Below are 20,627 nucleotides of genomic sequence, written 5' to 3' on the forward strand. Positions count from 1 at the left end.
CGAAGAATTGATGATTTTGAATTAAAGTGCTGGAGAAGACTCTTGAGAGTCCCTTGGACATCAAGGACATCAAACCAGTCAATCCTAAAGGAAATCAAATCCTGAGTATTCGTTGGAAGGACTTATGCTGAAGCTGAAGCTCCAATACTTTGTCCACCTGATGTGAAGAGCTGACTAATTGGGAAAGACCTTGATGCTGGGAAAGGTTGAGGGCAGGAGAAGGGGATGGCAGAGAATGAGATGGTTAGATAGCATCACCGACCCAATGTACATGAATGTGAGCAAACTCCAGGAGATAGTGAAGTACAGGGAAGCCTGACATGCAATCCTTGGGTAGCAAAGAGTCAGACATGACTTAGCGACTGAACAACAACATTAGTTAAAATGAACTCTGAATAATTTACACCTTAACTTATGGGAAGTTGATTTTGTTCTAAGTCTGAACAAGTATAAAGAAAGTACCATACATCCCATGATACACCATCAATGTCTGCCTTGCCCTACTATACTGTCCATTGCTTTAGGTTAGTCACTATTGTATATTGGTTTTGAAGAAGTTTTGCATGCTCTTCAGCACCTAGCACTGTTACATATGTAGATCAGTGCTTAATGATTTGGATGGTAGAGCAAATTCATGGTAAGGTAAAGGAATTTAAAAGAAATTCTTTTCATCTGCACAGATACAATCAGAATCTCTAGCTTTAGCAAGTTGAACTTTGCATCTAATTTGTTTTAAATAAAGACAAACTTTTATGAATTAAGTATCCTTGTTATCTTTTTGTTATAACTTTAAGGGATCTGTTTAAAGTAGTATAATTTCATCAATTCTGAAAGTCTGAGTTCTACTCCAAATTCTGTTTTACTTGGCTAATTGATATTTTCCAAATCACTAGTTTTCTGAGCCAGTTGTTTAATTTGTAAAGTGGTTAGTCTCACTGATATCTAAGACGTGTAGTTGTCATTATCTGACAGTGATAAAGCATCTAGAATTTGAGGGTTTCTTAAAAAATAATCTCTTCTTACTGTGTGACCTAGTTCTGAAATCTAATACAGTCTCTGTATTAGATTAAAATACAGTGTCTGTATTAGATTAGATTTAACTTAAAATTCACAGTGTCTGTGAATTTTAAGTTACACATATCATGTTAAAATCAATCAAAGTTTAGTTTGTTTAGGACGTAAATATTTAAATATTTGGAATCATCTGCTTTATATGATAAGATATAACTGTATTTTGAATATGTATATTCTAATTTTTAACAAAAATTTAATTACAGCTGCCATTTTCCATTAGCATATTGATCATGTGCTACAATTTTTTTCAGCTTTAGTTTCTCAGTAGAAAAATGATTGTGGGGAGACAAATTGAGAGAGTAGCATTAAAACATATACATTACCATATGTCAACTTAGATAGCCAGTGGAAATTTGCTATATGATGCAGTGAGCTTAAATCTGGTGCTTTGAGACAACCTAGAGGGCTAGAAATTGGGAGGCAGGTTCAAGAGGGAGGGGACATTATATCTATGGCTGATTCATATTGATGTATGGCAGAAGCCAACACAATATTGTAAAGCAATTATCCTCCAATTAAAAATGAATTTTTCAAAAAAATGCTTAGGGCTTCCCAAGGGGCACAGTGGTAAAGAATCCACCTGCCAACTTAGGAGACGCAGGGGTGCAGATTCAAGTCCTGGGTAGAGAAGATCCCCTGAAATGGGAAATGGCAACCCACTCCAGTATTCTTGCCGGGAAATGGACAGAGGAGCTTGGTGGGCCACAGTTCAGATCAGATCAGATCAGATCAGTCACTCAGTCGTGTCCGACTCTTTGCGACCCCGTGAATCGCAGCACGCCAGGCCTCCCTGTCCATCACCAACTCCCGGAGTTCACTCAAACTCACGTCCATCGAGTCAGTGATGCCATCCAGCCATCCCATCCTCTGTCGTCCCCTTCTCCTGCCCCCAGTCCCTCCCAGCATCAGAGTCTTTTCCAATGAGTCAACTCTTCGCATGAGGTGGCCAAAGTACTGGAGTTTCAGCTTTAGCATCATGCCTTCCAAAGAAATCCCAGGGCTGATCTCCTTCAGAATGGACTGGTTGGATCTCTTTGCAGTCCAAGGGACTCTCAAGAGTCTTCTCCAACACCACAGTTCAAAAGCATCAATTCTTCGGCACTCAGCCTTCTTCACAGTCCAACTCTCACATCCATACATGACCACTGGAAAAACCATAGCCTTGACTAGACGAAACTTTGTTGGCAAAGTAATGTCTCTGCTTTTGAATATGCTATCTAAGGTTGGTCATAATTTTCCTTCCAAGGAGTAAGCGTCTTTTAATTTCATGGCTGCAGTCACCATCTGTAGTGATTTTGGAGCCCAGAAAAATAAAGTCTGACACTGTTTCCACTGTTTCCCCATCTATTTCCCATGAAGTGATGGGACCAGATGCCATGATCTTCGTTTTCTGAATGTTGAGCTTTAAGCCAACTTCTTCACTCTCCTCTTTCACTTTCATCAAGAGGCTTTTTTGTTCCTCTTCACTTTCTGCCATAAGGGTGGTGTCATCTGCATATCTGAGGTTATTGATATTTCTCCCAGCAATCTTGATTCCAGCTTGTGTTTCTTCCAGTCCAGTGTTTCTCATGATGTACTCTGCATATAAGTTAAATAAACAGGGTGACAATATACAGCCTTGACGAACTCCTTTTCCTATTAGGAACTAGTCTGTTGTTCCATGTCCAGTTCTAACTGTTGCTTCCTGACCTGCATACAAATTTCTCAAGAGGCAGATCAGGTGGTCTGGTATTCCCATCTCTTGAAGAATTTTCCACAGTTTATTGTGATCCATACAGTCAAAGGCTTTGGCATAGTCAATAAAGCCCCACAGTTCATGGGGTCACAAATAGTCGAACACAATTGAGCACACACACACACACACATAAAAATACGTAAGTAGTATTTTCTTAAACTTTTGTGTTCTTTCCACAGCTATTGTTTAGAACTTTGCCCAGTTGCTTATCAAGCCACCTGGGCTGGTTGGAGGTGATACTGTCTACTCTAGAACTTTTCTGTCATACCATGGAGTTAGCAGGTTTTAAGCTAATGTGAATTATCACCATCACTGATGATGGTCAAACTGTTACTGTCCTTAAGATATCTAAATGGAAAGAAAATAATCAGTGTTTTTTCTGCTTCTTTCTCCCCTGAGATATTCTATTACTTCTGATACATTCTGCCTCTTTTTATGACCACCATTATCAGTTAGAACGATATTGTCCAATGAATTTGGCTCTCTGTCTCTTTCTTTAGAAAAAGCAATTCTGCTATCTTCCTAGTTTGAAAAGCACGAGAGGTTTTATGAAAAATCAGTAATATATAATGAAGAATTTTATATGGAAAAACTTTTTAAAGGGTACCACAGTTTCATCACAAATTCAGTTTAGATTCCAAAGAAGTTTATGAAATTCTTAGTTCAGAAATAAATTATGTTTATTCCTTAATATAAGGTATATTAAATTTTCAATAAGAGAGCTATGCATGGTAAACTAATGAGTAACCCATAGTAACCTGTTATATTTGGGGATGATTTTCAATAATGACAGCTTACAAATTTTCCTCCTTAAAAAATTAATACTTCATTCCTGAAATAGTTATTTATGCTTTTTAAAAGATCTAGTTAAGTAAAGGATATAGTAAAGGTACTTTATAGTCTGAAAAAGAGCACAAAATAAAGATGTTAAACTGCTTCTAGGCATTATGTTTTACTAAACAGATTATTTGGTTTCTGAGTATATTTTTCTTGGGCATGCTAATTCTGCAGATCTTGAACAATGAACAAGTAGTTGCAGTGACATATGTATGACACTATTATTAATAAAGCAGTATTTGTCTCCTTGGAAATTAAGGAATTGAACTCTACCATCAAAGATCTAAATGTATATATGTATCAGAGAAAACCAGGATCCCTGTGAGCCTTGAATTATAGAAGTCAGGACACCTAGGTTTTAATCCTTTTAATTTCTCATGTGTTCTTAGACAGTCCACTTCATCTCTAAAGCATAGCTTTATTTATAAAATTAAGTTATTGAATTAAATCTCTAAGGTTTCTTTTTGTCCAGGAGAAACCAGGATACATTTCCAGTTGTCCTTTCCCAGTATTCTTATAGACAGTGCTTATTCTCTTAGCAACAACATGTGACAACACCTATAAAGTATTTCCAGCCAGGAGAACTCACCTAAGACATGGTGTCCAGGGTTTTTTTATTGGGAATCAGTCAAATAGGCATGGTCTCCCTGGCGGATTTTAATTACTCAGTCTCCCACCTCTTCAAAGGTCAAACTCATATTAAATGGTTTAGGTCATATAAATCATATATTAGCATAAATTATTACGGTGGTCACATGGCCACCATAAATCACATTGTTAGCATAAATTATTTGGTATGGCCCAAGTCCCCAGGTGAACAGAAGTATTCTTATCAGGCAGGATACTCCAAGGATTCAGAAATACCTTCCAAGTGCTAGGCAAGAACCAGATCTTTCTGTGGAATGTGCAGAGTTTATACAACTCAGGCCTGCTGAGTTAATCCCTTATTGCATACCTTTCAGTGAAGTAATTCTCTAGAACCTTCTTGAGAAAGTATGCTTGATAAGCAATTTTGGGGGGGCTTTTCATGTCAAATATTTTTGTTCTACTGTTATATTTTATTGATAGTTTAAGCAGTTATAGAATTCTAAGTTGGAGATAATTTTCCCTCAAGATTTTTAAGGTGTTGCTCCACTTTGAATGTTGTGATTGAAGCTTGAAAGCCATTCTGTTTCTTGATCCTTTCCATGTGAATTGTTTTTATTTTCTTGAAACCTATTAGATTTTTCTTGGATCCTAGAGTTCCAAAATGATCTCTCTTCGTGTTTTCTATACATTTTGCTGGGCACTGAACATGCCCTTTCAGTTTAGCCATATGTATGCTTGGTTTGGAGAAACATTCTTCAATTTTTCATTGATTTTTCTCCACTCCTTTGTTTCTGTTCTCTCTTTCTGGAACCCCTAACATTTGGATGTTGGACTTCCAAGACAGATCTTTTTCTTACCTCTTCTCTATTTTTCATTATGTCTTTATTCTCTAGGTTTTTTGGGGAAGATTTCTCCAACTTCTAGCCCCTCTCTTTACATTTTCGTTTTTATTAGCTTGTTTAATTTCTAAGAGCTCTTTTTTGTTCTCTGAATTTTTTTATTAATAGCATCTTGTTTTTGTTTCTTGAGTGCAGTAGATTTTCTTATCTCTCCAAGTCTACTAATGATGGGCTGTTTGTCTAGTTTTTTGTTTGTACTTTTCTTTTTCTATTAGTTTGTTGGGATCTCCATCTTTCATTGAAAACTTTTGAGTTATCCAGTTATCCTTGGCTGTCTTTTCATAATTAAGAGTGGAAGCTCTCAGCATGTAGGTGAGGCATGTACACAGTAGACAGACTGGCTAGACAATTTGTTAGGGGACCCCTGATACTGGAATTGTTATTTTTGGGTCTTTCCTCTTGGACTGATCAGATTTCTCAGGAGGAAAAATCCTTCAGAGAATAAAGCTGTGGTTTACAACACTTTGCGAATCTAGTCATGGAAGAGAGTTTGGGAGACTCCCTTTAATTGATATTTATCACTAGTCTCCTTGTTTTTGGAATGGTACCAAACTATCAACTGTGCCTGCCATCTAACTCATACTCTAGGTCAGAGTAGCCTCTACAGAGAATAAACACCCAGGTATCTGCCAGAATGAATAAGTGGCATTTCAGGGCATGGATTAGGGAAAGAGATTTAGGGACTTCAGTTCAGTTGCTGAGTCCTGTCCAATTGTTTGCAATCCCATGGACTGCAGCACGCCAGGCCTCCCTGTCCATCACCAACTCCCAGAGTTTACTCAAACTCATGTCCATCGAGTCAGTGATGCCATCCAACCATCTCATCTTCTGTTGTCCCCTTCTCCTGCCTTCAATCTTTCCCAGGGTCTTTTCCAATGGGTCAGTTCTTCACATCAGGTGGCCAAAGTATTGGAGCTTCAGCCTCAGTCCTACCAATGAATATTCAGGAGTGATTTCCTTTAGGATGGACTGGTTTGATCTCCTTGCAGTCCAAGGGACTCTCAAGAGTTGTCCAACAGCACAGTACAAAAGTATCAATTCTTCAGCGCTCAGCTTTCTTTATAGTTCAACTCTCACATCCATACATGACTACTGGAAAAATCATAGCTTTGACTAGATGGACCTTTGTTGGCAAAGTAATGTCTCTGCTTTTAATATGCTGTCTAGGTTGGTCATAACTTCTTCCAAGGAGCAAGCATCTTTTAATTTTATGGCTGCATTCACCATCTGCAGTGATTCTGGAGCCCCCCAAAATAAAGTTTGTCACTGTTTCCACTGTTTCCTCATTTATTTGCCATGAAGTGATGGGACCAGATGCCATGATCTTAGTTTTCTGAATGTTGAGTTTTAAGCCAACTTTTTCACTCTCCTCTTTCATTTTCATCAAGAGGCTCTTTAGTTCTTTCTTTGCACTTAGGGACTTAACTGCTCATAAACAGCTCTTATCCATCTCTGTTTCAGTCACTTCCACTTCTCAGTTCCAGTGGTACTTGGTTCTCTTGGTTCCTAAACCTTTTGAAGATTCTGAAATATTTATCAAGTTGGTTCTCAGTCCTCCGAACTACTAGCTTGGGATTCATCACATTGTGTTGATGATCCCTAAGTCCACCCTCAGCCTCAGTGATTTGCTAATAGGACTTATATACCATGGTTACATTTTGTTTTAAGGATAGGGCAAAATCAGTAAAGGTTTCAAGATATATGGCATAAGGTCCAGAGGAAACCAGGCACAAGCTTCCAAGAATTCTGAGGAGAGTCAGAGGATATGCTTAATTCCTTCCTTGATGAGTTTTGACAACACATGTGAAATGTTATTTACCAGGGAAGCTCGTGAGAAACTCAGTGCCCAAGTTTTATTGGAGCTTAGTTATATAAACACTCTTTGCCCAACCCCCAAATTCCAGACTCCCATAGGGAAAGCAAGTGTTGAGTACAAACCATATTGTTTGTACAAATAGCTTAGGCACAATGAAATACCTTTCTCATTTAGGGAATGGTGAAAATCTTCCCCAAAATCCCAAGTTCCCAATGCCAGCCAAGTACCAGCCTTACAAGTGGGTAAGGATAACAGTCTCAGGAATACTATGTTAACTCTTTTCTGTACACAGTATCCATCTGCTTTCTAGCTTCTAACACTTTATTTATCATTTCCCATTCTACTCACATTTATAGGTTTATCTATTTTAAGAAAATCCCTTTAGTATTGTCTTAGCAGAGTTTCAGGTGAGAACAAAATTAGATATGTATCTTCAGTATTAATCTGGAACTTATTGAATTATAAATCAAAACACCTCAATTTAATTGCATAAAATCACTTTTAAGCAACTTGAAAAAAAATCAGGCTAAGCAAAGAAATCTAAAAAGGTGCTAGTATCCTAAGAAACTGACAGAAAGATATTGTATTCTATGTATCCTAGAAATAAGAAGTTTCTATAAAGAAAAAAATATTTAGAAGATTAGAAGGAGTTTTTAAAACATGAAATGTAAAATAGGCACTGAAAGAGAATATGTGAGAAAAGTCTGACTACTCAATTTATAGCTAAGGTAACTAAAAGTCTAATTTTTAAAATCTGCAACAGTAGCAATGGCAAACTTGGGAATGGTGTACTGTGCTCCACAGGAACTTAAACTGAGATGGAAACTAAGGAAAATGTTTCTATGAAAGAAAGCTACCTAGTTGGAAATACATGCCTTTCTGTTTACCATGAGCTTACCTTGTGGCTCAGCTGGTAAAGAATCCACCTGCAATGAGGGAGACCTGGGTTCAATCCCTGGGTTGGGAAGATGCCCTGGAGAAGGGAAAGGCTACCCACTCCAGTATTCTGGCCTGGAGAATTCCATGGACTGTATAGTCCATGGGGTCACAAGGAGTCGGACATGACTAAGCAACTTCAGTTTCAGTTTCTATTTACCATGGGAAAGAGAGTATATTCACCACAATTTATTTTTGCATCAATTTCAAAGTTTATATAGGTATGTCCTCCAGTAAAGTTTCTATTTCAAATCAACAAATGAAGGAAAATTGACAAAAAAAAATTCTATAGAAAAGCACACGTTCTATAGGTATTTCAATATCTACTATTTCTAAGCACCATTATTCTGCATGCCCTGGGAGACAGTAAATTATACACATTTCCCCTGTAACTCTTCCTCAAATATTGAGATATCTGTGTTAAGTAAACTCATTAATGCTCCCTGACTTTAGACTATACTACAAAGCTACAGTCGTAAAAACTAAAGACCTATATATATAAAACTATAAAACACTGGTGAAAGAAATCAAAGAGGACACTAATAGATGGAGAAATATACCATGTTCATGGATTGGAAGAATCAATATAGTGAAAATGAGTATACTACCCAAAGCAATTTATAGATTTAATGCAATCCCTATCAAGCTACCAACGGTATTCTTCACAGAGTTAGAACAAATAATTTCACAATTTGTATGGAAATACAAAAAACCTCGAATAGCCAAAGCGATCTTGAGAAAGAAGAATGGAACTGGAGGAATCAACCTGCCTGACTTCAGGCTCTACTACAAAGCCACAGTCATCAAGACAGTATGGTACTGGCACAAAGACAGAAATATAGATCAATGGAACAAAATAGAAAGCCCAGAGATAAATCCACGCACATATGGACACCTTATCTTTGACAAAGGAGGCAAGAATATACAATGGATTAAAGACAATCTCTTTAACAAGTGATGCTGGGAAAACTGGTCAACCACTTGTAAAAGAATGAAGCTAGAGCACTTTCTAACACCATACACAAAAATAAACTCAAAATGGATTAAAGATCTAAACGTAAGACCAGAAACTATAAAACTCCTAGAGGAGAACATAGGCAAAACACTCTCCGACATATCCTAACCTTTTAATGGCATCCATTTTTTCCCTGTTAGGTTGTTTCAATTTTAAAATTAGGAACCCTTGCTGACCACATCCACTGTCAACTGCCTGACTTTAACTGGACCTCTCTGTTTCTGGAAATAATCTTTTATAGCCTTCTATCCATGTGTTCCAAATGTTTCCCATATTCCAAGTGCTTAAATCTAACATCCCTTCTCAGGATATGACCTTGCCTCCTACTTTACTTAAAAAAAAAAAAAATAGAATCCATCTGCCAAATTCCCTCATCCATTTTCTCTATATCAAAATTGCTACATCCAAATTTCTTATTTTAACAAAGTGGTTTGTAGATTATTTTACATTTTCTGTACAGATCTCCAAGTTTTTACTCAGCTATCTTTTCCTTTCTCTTATCTCAAAAGTATGTGTTTTCCTTTTCAGGGCTGACCTGCCTCGCCTAGAGCCTTCTTTAACAATTGAGCTCTCCTTTCCTTTCTCCCACTCTCCTCCATTTACCATTTCACCCTCTCTAGTTCATTTCGGATCAACAGATCATTAAATCAGAAATTGTGAATGTCTGAGATTTTATTCTATTTGAAATAGGTTAGCCTCCCACAGTTTTATAGACATATACCAAAAGAAAGCAGAAGACCCATAGGTCAGAGAAAAAGGCCATTTATTGCTCATGGGAAAAAAAACAAGAATCAACCAAAGTAGTGTTTTGAACCAGTTCCCCAAGCCCAGTTCCTTTAAGGCAACCAGTGAGGGTCAGATGTTAACTGTGTGTGCAGCAAGATTTGTTACAGGAGAGATAACCCTAAATAAATAAGACAGGCAGACCTTGTCTTTATTCTGAAATGTAAGCAAATCTTCACCAGGGAGGGAGATGAAAATTTTACTCCCCTGGAATGTCTTCAGGGAGAGAGATGTTCTCTCTGTTATACCAGTCAAGAGACAGATCTTCCCTCTGCCACTGGGATAGACACCATTTCTAGTTTTCAAGGATGTTCACTGTGTAAATCCCTTGCAGAGCAGAAACCCTGGACCATGCAGAAACATGCAATATTCCAATACATGACTTCCAGTCAAAAAAATATGCAGGTTTCTCTTATCTCCTATCTTAAAAAATATCTCATATAGTCTGTGCTCACTGCCTTTGTTGTCTTACTTCCTTGCTTTTTCTTCTGCAATTCCACTGAAAACTATTCTCTTCAAGTTATCCCAGTCAAATGTTCATTTCTTAATTATTCTTGACTTTTTGAAGAATTGAACAAAGGCTATACTTTCTTCCTTTTACCTCTAAACTACTCCACTGCTTTCTATGACTAGTCTGATTCTTAAGGCTCTCTCCCTTGCTCATCTCTCTTTTCTTCACTTTTTGGGCTTTTTCACTTTTACTGTAAAATGTGAACATATCACAGGTTGATTTCTCATTCTACATTTGTTTTCCCAAGTACCTTCTACTTTGAGTTGCAGCTATCACCTCTCTAGGTGATTATGATTTATTTCTTATATTCCAAAACTCACCTGTTATCTCTATTTCTGCCTATATGTAATAAATTTTAAAACTAAAAATCAATTACATGACCTGACTTTAAAAATTTTGTCAGTAGGACTTTGATTCTAATAGTTCTTTAGATTCAAAACTTGAGAATGAGGAAAAGTAGACTCCCTTCCTGGTGACTCATATGGTTAAGAATCTGGCTGCAGTGTAGGCGATTCAGGTTCGATCCCTGGGTTAAGAAGATCCCCTGGAGAAGGAAATGGCATCCCACTCCAGTATTCTTGCCTTGAGAATCCCATGGACAGAGGAACCTGGACTGAGTTACTAACACTGTCAGTTTGCTCAAATGCAACAGCCTTAACTCAAATTCTTTTTGGCATTCTGATCCATTGTCTATACTGACACCTAATAAATTACTCAAGCATAAAACCTATTATACAGTTTGTGAGAATTAAGGTCTAATCCTTTTACAGTTTTACACAAGTCTTCCATTATTGGACGACTGCTTTTCCCTTCAGTTTCTACTTGTGCCATATTTCCTATACTCACTTACACCACAACAACATACCAAAGTACTTGCTTTGACCTAAATTCACTGCTCACTTATTCAAACAGTTTCTGCTATGAACCAGGCATTATGCTGGGACTATAAATATGAGTAAGTTACAGTCTCTCTTAAGAGGGGGATAAAAATGTGAATAAATGCCATAGAGTGTGATTTGTAATGCAAGGATACAGAGTGGTTTCCTTCTTCCTGAGGCACTTATGGTGAAACAAAAATCGACACTCGAATAAGGTGTTGAAGGATAAATTAGAATTTGTTACGTGACCATGAAATCATATTTCAGGTAAAGTAAAAACATGTACAAAGGCATGGAGATGTGAAATGAAACCCCTTATCTGAAAGTTGTAAGTAACTCAGAATAAGCAGACTGTAAGACTGAAGACAGGGATAAAAGGATACAATGATGGGAAGGTGGAGCTAGGTGGCAAAAGGCCTTGCTGTATCAAAGGCGTGTGGGCTTTTTCCTGGAATAGTATGATCAGATTCATTTTTTTAGATGCTAAAACTAGTGTATGAAAGTTTGAAGAATAAAAGATATTTACTAGAAGTTAAATATCTCAGGAAGCTACTGTATAACACAGGGAGTCCAGCCTAGTACTCTGTGACAACCTAGAGTGGCAGGATGAGGGGGAGAGAAGAGAGACTCAAGAGGGGGCAAATATATATATAATTATGACTGATTCCCGTTGTTGTACTACAGAAACCAACACAACATTGTAAAGCAATTTTCCTCCAATTAAAAATAAACAATAATAAAAAAAGAATCTAAATATCTCTCCACATGATATTCATTACAGTGGGGAAAACAGTGACTTAAACCTGCAGAAACCTGGTGGATACCATCTGATCAAACCAATGATCCAAGTTAACATCATAGTAATGGGGCAAATCAGCATCTTGAGCTTCATAATATAATGCACTAGAAGAATGCAGTGCGATCATTTCTGTGGTTTTCCTATCAAAATACATATTCTGAATCTAATCATGAGGAACTATCTGATAAACCCAGTGAGAAGCATTCTACAGAATCACTGGTCTGAACTCTTTAAAACTGAATATCATAAAAGACAAAGGGAAAAAATAACAATTAAGGAATTAAGTATACAGTAAACCTATGCACAATGTATAATCTTGGATTCCCTCCCCCCACCCTGTGAATGGCACTTTGGGGAGCAAAGGCCAAATCTGAATAAGGTCTGCAGACTAGATAATGATACTTTATCAATATCAATTTTATTATTTTTATAATTATACAGGTTATATAAGAGAATTTCCTTTATAAAGGAAGTATTATATACATTTAAATATTTAAAGGTAAAGGAGCATTGCATATGCAACTTACTCTTAAATGATTTAAGTCATATATAGTATGGATGTGAGAGTTGGACCATGAAGAAGGCTGAGCACTGAAGAATGATACTTTTGAATTGTGGTGCTAGAGAAGACTCTTGAGATTCCCTTGGACAGCAAGGAGATCAAACAAGTCAATCCTAAAGGAAATCAAATTTTGAATATTCATTGGAAGGACTGATGCTGAAGCTGAAGCTCCAATACTTTGGTCATCTGGTGCAAAGAAACAACTCACTGGAAAAGACCCTGCCTGATGCAGGGAAAGATTGAGGGCAGGAGGAGAAGGAGGCGACAGAGAATGACATGATTAGATGGCATCACTGAATCAATGGACTTGAGTTTGAACAAACTCTGAGAGATAGTGAAGGACAGGGAAGCCTGGCATACTACAGCTCATGGGGTCACAAAGATTTGAACACGACTTAGCGGATGAGGAACAACAAAACATATTCATGTATAGAATTATTCACAGTATCCAAGCAGTATTATCCACAGTACCCACAGCAGCATTATTCACAGCATCCAAGAGGCAGAAGCTACTCAGGTGTCCATCAGTGGGTGAATATAAAACAAAATATAGTATATACATAAATGGAATATTATTCAGGCTTAAAATGGAAGATAATTCTGACACATGCTTATGTGTGATGTACATGGATAAACCTTGAAGACATTGTGCTGAGTGAAATAAGCCAATCACAAGAAGAAAAATATTGTATAATTTCTTTTATATGAGGTACCTGGAGTAGCCAAATTCATAGAGACAGAGATTGGAATGGTGATTGCCAAAGACTAGAGGGAAGAGGAACAGGGAGATATTGTTAGATGAATACAGAGTTTCAATTCAGGAGGATGAAGAAATCCCAGAGGTGGATGTTGATGGTGATGGTTGCATAACAATGTGAAGGTACTCAATGCAACTGAACTGTACATTTGAAAATGGTTAAGTTGTAGTTTTATGTTATATATATTTTAGTACAATTTTGAATAAAAATAAAACATGTAGAGAAGTGAGAATAAAGGGAAAATGGCAAAATGCCCAGTTATGTTCTAAAGATATAGATGGAGTTAAGAATGGAAGCAGAGAGACCAATTAAAAGGCTGTAGTAACCCTCCTTTTCTTGGCGCGGGTCGGGCGTGCAGTCCCGATCCGCGTAATGTACGGAGGTAGAGGGAACGGGCTCTGGCCCCCTCGGCGTCATGTCTTCGGTACCGGCGGCCAGCAGTCCGCCGGTTCTATCCTCAAGCGCCGGGACACAGAGAAAGAAAATAAATAAATAAATAAAAGGCTGTAGTAATAATTCAGTATAGTATTAGTGACAAAGAAAATAGATGCATCTGAGAATGATTTAGTGGTACTATTTAGAGATTAATGTGATATTTTAGAATCCTTTATCACATCTAGCTTCTGGTAGATGGTGGCACTGTTAACCAAAATGTAATAGATATGAGTAAACTCACAAGCTGCTATCTTTGAGCATTTTTACCTAATACTCATTTCTCCACCATAACTTGACTCAAATGTAGCTTCCAAAGCCCTCCCTGGGCTTTGGAAAACCACCCTTTACAGGCTTTCCTGATAGCTCAGTTGGTAAAGAATCCACCTGCAATGCAGGAGACCTGGGTTCGATTCCTGGGTTGGGAAGATCCGCTGGAGAAGGGATAGGCTACCCACTCCAATATTCTTGGGCTTCCCTTGTGGCTCAGCCGGTAAAGAATCTGCCTGCAACACAGGAGACCTGGGTTCTATCCCTGGGTTGGGAAGATCCCCTAGAGAAAGGAAAGGCTACCCACTCCATTATTCTGGCCTGGAGAATTCCATGGACTGCATAGTCCATAGGGTCGCAAAGAGCTGGACTCCACTGAGTGACTTTCACTTTCACTGACTCTAGACAATCTCTCCTCTTTCGCCTTGCTGCTGCTGCTGCTGCTGCTGCTGCTGCTGCTAAGTCGCTTCAGTCATGTCCGACTCTGTGCATCCCCATAGACGGCAACCCACCAGGCTCTGCTGTCCCTGGGATTCTCCAGGCAAGAACACTGGAGTGGGTTGCCATTTCCTTCTCCAATGCATTCCTAGACTGAATTAGTCTTTCTCCCTTCTTAGATGTTGTGACAGTATCTTTTGCATTGATAGCACCATGTTTCAAAATAGTTGGTTTATCTCTGTCTTTCATACACTGAGCTCCTTGAGGGCAGAAACAGTTACTAGGTTTATGAATCCATGGTACCTTTCATGGTGTGTGCTCAGTAATTGTTTGAATGAAATCAATAAGTTATTAAAAGACTAACACTAGGTTTCTTTATAACCTTCTGTACTTGCCTCTTTCTAGATTCCCCTACCCCAACCCCACTCCCACCCCCACTCAAAGTTCTTATCTATTTCAATAGTCTTGTAGCTAGTCTTTCTACGTTTATTTATTTTGGCTGAGCCTCATATGGACATATGCGATCTTAGTTCCCCAAGCAGGGATTAAACCTACGCCCCCTGCAGTTGTGCAGAGTCTTAACTGCTGGACTGCATGGAAGTCCCTAGTCTTTCTACTTTTAGCCTAGTTTCTCTGTGGTTGCCTGTACATTGATGCCAGATTAATGAAGTATTTTGGAGTGCTTACATGAAAACCTTCATTATCTTCCCACTATATAAAAAGTAAAATCCAAATTAACCAGTCAGGAATTTAGACCTTCCACCCATGTTCTCAGAAGTTACCATGTTTATTTCAAATTCACCTTATCTACGCTTAATCTTGATTCATCAAGTATTTGAGGACCTGCCTTTTGCAAGACTTTATGAAAGAAGTAAGTTTACTAAATATATGTTCATCATCTTTGTGTTCATTTTTTGGTCCTTTGTTTCCTTTAATGACTTCATTTCATCTTAAGGGGAAATAATATTTGGAGAACACTCAGCCATATTCATATTTAAGTAAGTTGTTCCATCTTAAGATAAGTTTAAAATAGGTTACAAGCCATCCAGCACAATAAAATAAAATAATAAAAGTTAAATAAATGTATATTTATTTCAGTTAAAATATTACATATTGAAACTGAATTATTTCAGTTTAACAATTTTAATTTTAAAATTTAAAGATAGAAATTTAAGTTTAAAATTATACCAAAGAAAGTTATTAATTTATGATATTAAGCTTTTGAAAACCTGCCTATTTTTGCTTCAATGGTTGAACTGTTAACATTTGAGGTTTACTTGGTATTATTACTTGTTGTATCACTTTGAAACACATATTCAAAGCAAATTTGAGAATACTATATTACACATGTTTTCAAAACCTTTTTTCTATACTCTCTTTATAGGTTATATGTAAAGTCAGATGTGCAACTGAACTTGACAAACACAAGTAAGTTTCATGAGTAGCATATGTAAATTTTGTTTACTACTTCTCAAGGTAGAAGGCTGGTAGTTGAGGGTGCTTTAGCAGTTTTGTAGAAGATCATGCATTTAGATTAGTTCACAGAAAGTGAACTGAGTAATCTGGCCTTCCCCACTCAGCAGTATTGCTGCAGCATACCTGTTTTGGTGCTCTGCCACTGTCCCACTTCAGATGTCAGATAGGGTCCACAAATTCTCAAGATCGATCATACTCTCATAATCAAACAGATTATGCTGTTTGGAGTGAGAATGTATAATGTCATTCCATGAAATAAATAATGTTTCTGTACTGATTCACCTCAAAAATGAGATTGCTAAACTGGGGAGTCAGGAGCCTTGGGTTTCAGACCAGGTCTTCTGTAAACTTGCCAGCAATGCTCCTCATCTAACCTCTTGATGCATTTTTTCTTAAACTACTATAATTCCCTGGATGTATGGATAATTTCAAGGTTCATTTTAGGTTTCAAGCTATATAATTATTATTTTTATTATTTAACCTGAGAGAATATTAAGATCTAAACTTCTCAAACTAGCATCCTTGTATTTTGCATGTATACTTAATAAAGATTGATTGTTACAGATTACACATTGCCTTCCATTTTCCTTGTGTAAATTACTTACAAAGGTGAACAACGTTTTATGATTCCCACTATTGAAAGTAACCCAAAGTAGAGGCTACTAGAATGGCAAATAAATTTCTTGATCGTGTTAATCTGGAGTATAAATGTATTTGAATTGAGTTACTTTCATATAGATAGCTGTTCCAGCTACTTGATACAGAGAGCCACACCTTACCTGAAGAGTTTTTATGAGGTGGTCTAATTTTTCTTAAGGGGAAGTAGTTAAGCATTCTACTTTGGGAGCAGTTCTGTGTGCATAATAAATATGCCACTTTATAAGAAGATGAAATATTGATGGGTATATGAAACTCTACATGTATTATCCCTATGTTCCTCTTTAGTCTTGTTTGAAATAAATGTTTGCTATAATCAGATGTTCATAAAGGGGAGAATTGTTTAAAACACATTTCCCTTCTAAAGTTAATATTAGTGATCAATTTAAATTTATATATGGTATATTAATTTTCCAAGCAAATTTTAGAAGCCTGCTAATTCTTAGAATGGAAAGGTCAATGAAAATATGCTCAGCAGTTACAAAATGAAAAATTCAGGATTACTTTAATTAGTTAAGATAATCCTATATTACTCTTCCTGATAGAGGCAACTGAATTCAAGCCCACATGAGATTATTTTTAAACTCATGGTTTAAAATCTGATGCCATTTTTAAATGGCTTAGTTACTAATATCATAATTGCAAAAATATCCCAAGTAACTCTGTGTAATTATTAAATTTGTATTTAATGAAATTACAAACAGTTTAAACTGAAGGAATTACTGTACTTAAAGTAACACACTAATTCAGTTTTAAATTTAGTTTCTCATTAGTTTTATAAAAATCTAATAAATTCATTTTTTCTTTCAGAATTCTGTTGCATTTGGGCTTTATATTGGCAAGCCTTCTCTTTTTAGTGGTGAACTTGACTTGCGCAATGTTAGTCCATGGAGATGTCCCAGAAAATCAGTTGAAATGGACTGTGTTTGTTCGAGCATTAATTAATGATAGCCTGTTTATTCTTTGTGCCATCTCTTTAGTTAGTTACATATGCAAAATTACAAAAATGTCATCAGCAAATGTCTACCTCGAATCAAAGGTAAGTGTGTTTTTTAAATTTATACTTGACAGTCTAACTTCAAATCTCCATCTTATGAACCATATTTTAATGGAAATTTTATATTTCTTTAAAAAGCATTCTGAATGTCAGGTACATTTCTGAGCATGAAAGAATGGTCACAAGAAATTAGAAAGTATTCAAAAATTGGTGCTAACTAAACCATGGTTTTTTAAACAAAGACACTTATCTTGAACATACTGTATTTTCTATGACATATCCTCTGCATTGGAGGCTATAATTAAACTGCATAAGCCAGAATGTATACAAATGTATCACATAGTCTAATATTCAACTAACTAAGTTGAATATTAGTATGTTAGTATGGCAACTAAGTTTGCCATACTAACAACTTAGGTTTCGTCAGTAAGGGTGGCAGTATTGCCATTTAACAGATTTACCACTTTATGTCTATATATACTTGGGTTAGCAATGTCAAGATGTCATACTGGTATAGTGTTGTTTATTTGTATAAAGTTTTAGAAAATGTTACTTCACTCCATAATATGAAGTCCCTATGGTATTTGAAACAGCTAGTCATGTAACTGAATTTATACATGCCTTGCTTCTCCCTTTCTGTATACTTTTGGGTCAGGAAACAAAAGCCAATGTTAACCTGTTAACAGAGAACCATGAATGTTTCTGCTGTTGCTGATTGACAGTATGGATGAGTGGTGAATCGGTATCACAGTGTATATGTGGCATTGAGTGTGGGGTATATGTGTATGGATATTGGGGTGGGGGTTTATATGTACATATGAGCTTGCTTTAATTTGGCATCATTGCCTATTCACTGACAATAAGCAAGATAGTTTCTTAAACAGTTCTCTGAAATATTTTTTAGACTTCTGTATTATTATTACCCTTAATATAATCCTACTAAAGCATGGAAATCAACTTGTCCCTTAAGTTTAGGTGAAGATTTTAATTTTATTTTTTAAACTTATATCAGTAGAAATATAGAAACAAAAATAGAAATAGAGGAGAGAAAGAGAGAGAGAGACATAGACTTACTTTAAAACCCATTAATCTTGCCTGGAAATTTTTTAATTCAACTTCTAACAGTTTACCTCCTAAAAGTCAAATATTTTAGTTAATTCTGGCTTCCATATAAGTGTTAAGAAGAATACAACCACCGTTGTTGTGGTGCATAATCTTTTGATGTAGCAACAGCATCTTTTCATAGTGTGACAACATCAGGATAAATTCCTTACCTCTTTGGTCTAGTGATAAAACATAAATAAATGAGGCTGAATTTGAAGGCTTGTTTTCTGAATACTTAGAAACATTTTAAGTTTGGTTTTGCTCACTGTGATATACAGAATTCTCTGGATGTAAAGTCACCAAATGTGAGGAGGGAAGTTAATCTGATAATTCCTCCAGAATTATTTTAAATACCTTCCCATCACTATCATATGAATGATATTCACTTAAATTTAAAAGTGCATGGATTCAGAATTCTCTCGGAACACTACAGAGAAAGATGTTCAAATACATACCTATAAAGGTAAATATAATATGAGATAGTAAATTATTTGTATTATACTATTCTGTAGTTCTTGGTTTTCCTAATTAGGTTTATTCAAATAGTACATCATCTTGCTTTCACATTTTCTTTGTAACTCTAGACTCATTTTTGTTTTTTGACTTCTATAACAGTATATAGTAATGGCCATTTCTTTTATTCAATCAGCAAATGTTTGTTGAGCATCTGTCTCCTCCACTTTCAAACTGACCTTCTTTCTTGGTATCCCTAAGAGAGTTTCCTTAAAGTTCAGACTTTGGTCTTCTGTTTTTCTCTTTATTCTTCCTTCCTTCTTCTACATATTCAGGATAATGAGATCCTCCATGATTTATCTCAGTCTTGCCAACCTTATTTCTAAGTAGTACAGGTATGCTTCTCTGTCTCTATACCCTTAGGCTGTTTCATCTTCCCAAAATGTCTTTCCACTCCCAGTGCTCTATTCCGTGGTTTGTCCTTATCTTACCCAACTTTAAGGCATAACTTTAATGTTTCTCCTTTTTATAACCTTAATTTTGTCCCTTCTTCTTCATCTCCAAAATAAAATTTAGAAATAACTTTCTGTTTGAATTCTCTTAATTTTATTCTTTTAGCTACTAGATCAGTGCTGTGACTTGGTTCTTTTTCAAAGTAGCAACTCTGACTTGCTTTTTAAATATTCATTATTATGACTTTGAATAGTTAATTTCTTCTCTTTCAGTTTCTGATTTTCTTACATATGTAAGGTTGTTACTTTGTTCCATATCTATGTTCTTATATAGATACTTAATTTATTATTTTAAGTTAAACTAATAAAGGCATTTAGAGCAATGTGTTTTCTCAAGTACTGCCTTGGCAACTTTCCATAATATCATTACTGTATATTATAGCAACATCCTTTGGATTTCAGCCATGTCTTAAATACTACATATTTACACATTGGTGTGAATTAGATATTATCTCTACATATAGATAGATACTATTCTACTTTCACTTTGGTGAAAAGTCTAAAATTCAGATATATGTTCTCTTTGGGCCCCCTAACTTCCACAGGAAGTTATCAGTTTTACCCTCTGCATGACTGTCCATGCATATGACTCTGGCCTCCTGAACAACGTAGAATTTCTGTACTCCAGGTTCTTGTTGGAGAAAATATTAGTTTTTAAACTCAAAAGCTTAATTGCCAGAAACATTACCTGAAGGATATACAATCTATCCATAATCCCATCTATTCCATATATATCTTCTGCTCAATCCAGTTCATTATAGAGTTGTATTCTGAGACTGCTTATACCCTGGATAGAATTGTCTTTCCTGACATTACTGGCACATCATGCTTTGGTCTACGTCAGGAAATGTGTAAGAAATTTCTTGTGAGAAACATTTGTCTTCAAGTCTTATCGTATTATGTTGTTGTTCCCTAGAAAAGATCTTTTTCTCCAGTTGAGTACCAAGAAAAATATTAAAGTTCTTTTCCCTGGCTACTGTGTTGTGCAGAGGCAAATCTGTGGCTCATCTTTATATCAATCACAGGTGATCTTATGATTCCCAGTTTTGTTCCGGGTCTACCTCTCATTTCATTTCACATTCTTACCCCATCCCCAC

The 20,627-nt window shown here is 36.3% G+C and overlaps 1 protein-coding gene and 1 non-coding gene across 2 annotated transcripts in view; both read left to right on the top strand.

The window, feature by feature from the left end:
- GPR137C (G protein-coupled receptor 137C) overlaps positions 1-20,627 on the top strand; it is a 55,307-nt gene that overhangs the window by 14,913 nt on the left and 19,767 nt on the right. The window contains exons 2-3 of the mRNA XM_006073821.3: positions 15,716-15,759; positions 17,275-17,503. Of these exons, the coding sequence (XP_006073883.1) occupies positions 15,716-15,759; positions 17,275-17,503 (273 nt within the window). The remainder of the gene's footprint in view (positions 1-15,715; positions 15,760-17,274; positions 17,504-20,627) is intronic.
- Positions 13,518-13,666, top strand: LOC112577868. Its single transcript, XR_003102070.2, has one exon. It is a non-coding gene; the product is annotated as a small nucleolar RNA SNORA57 (small nucleolar RNA).

Source organism: Bubalus bubalis, chromosome 11 (genome assembly GCF_019923935.1).
Source record: "Bubalus bubalis isolate 160015118507 breed Murrah chromosome 11, NDDB_SH_1, whole genome shotgun sequence".
In the NCBI taxonomy this organism is placed as follows: Eukaryota; Metazoa; Chordata; class Mammalia; order Artiodactyla; family Bovidae; genus Bubalus; species Bubalus bubalis.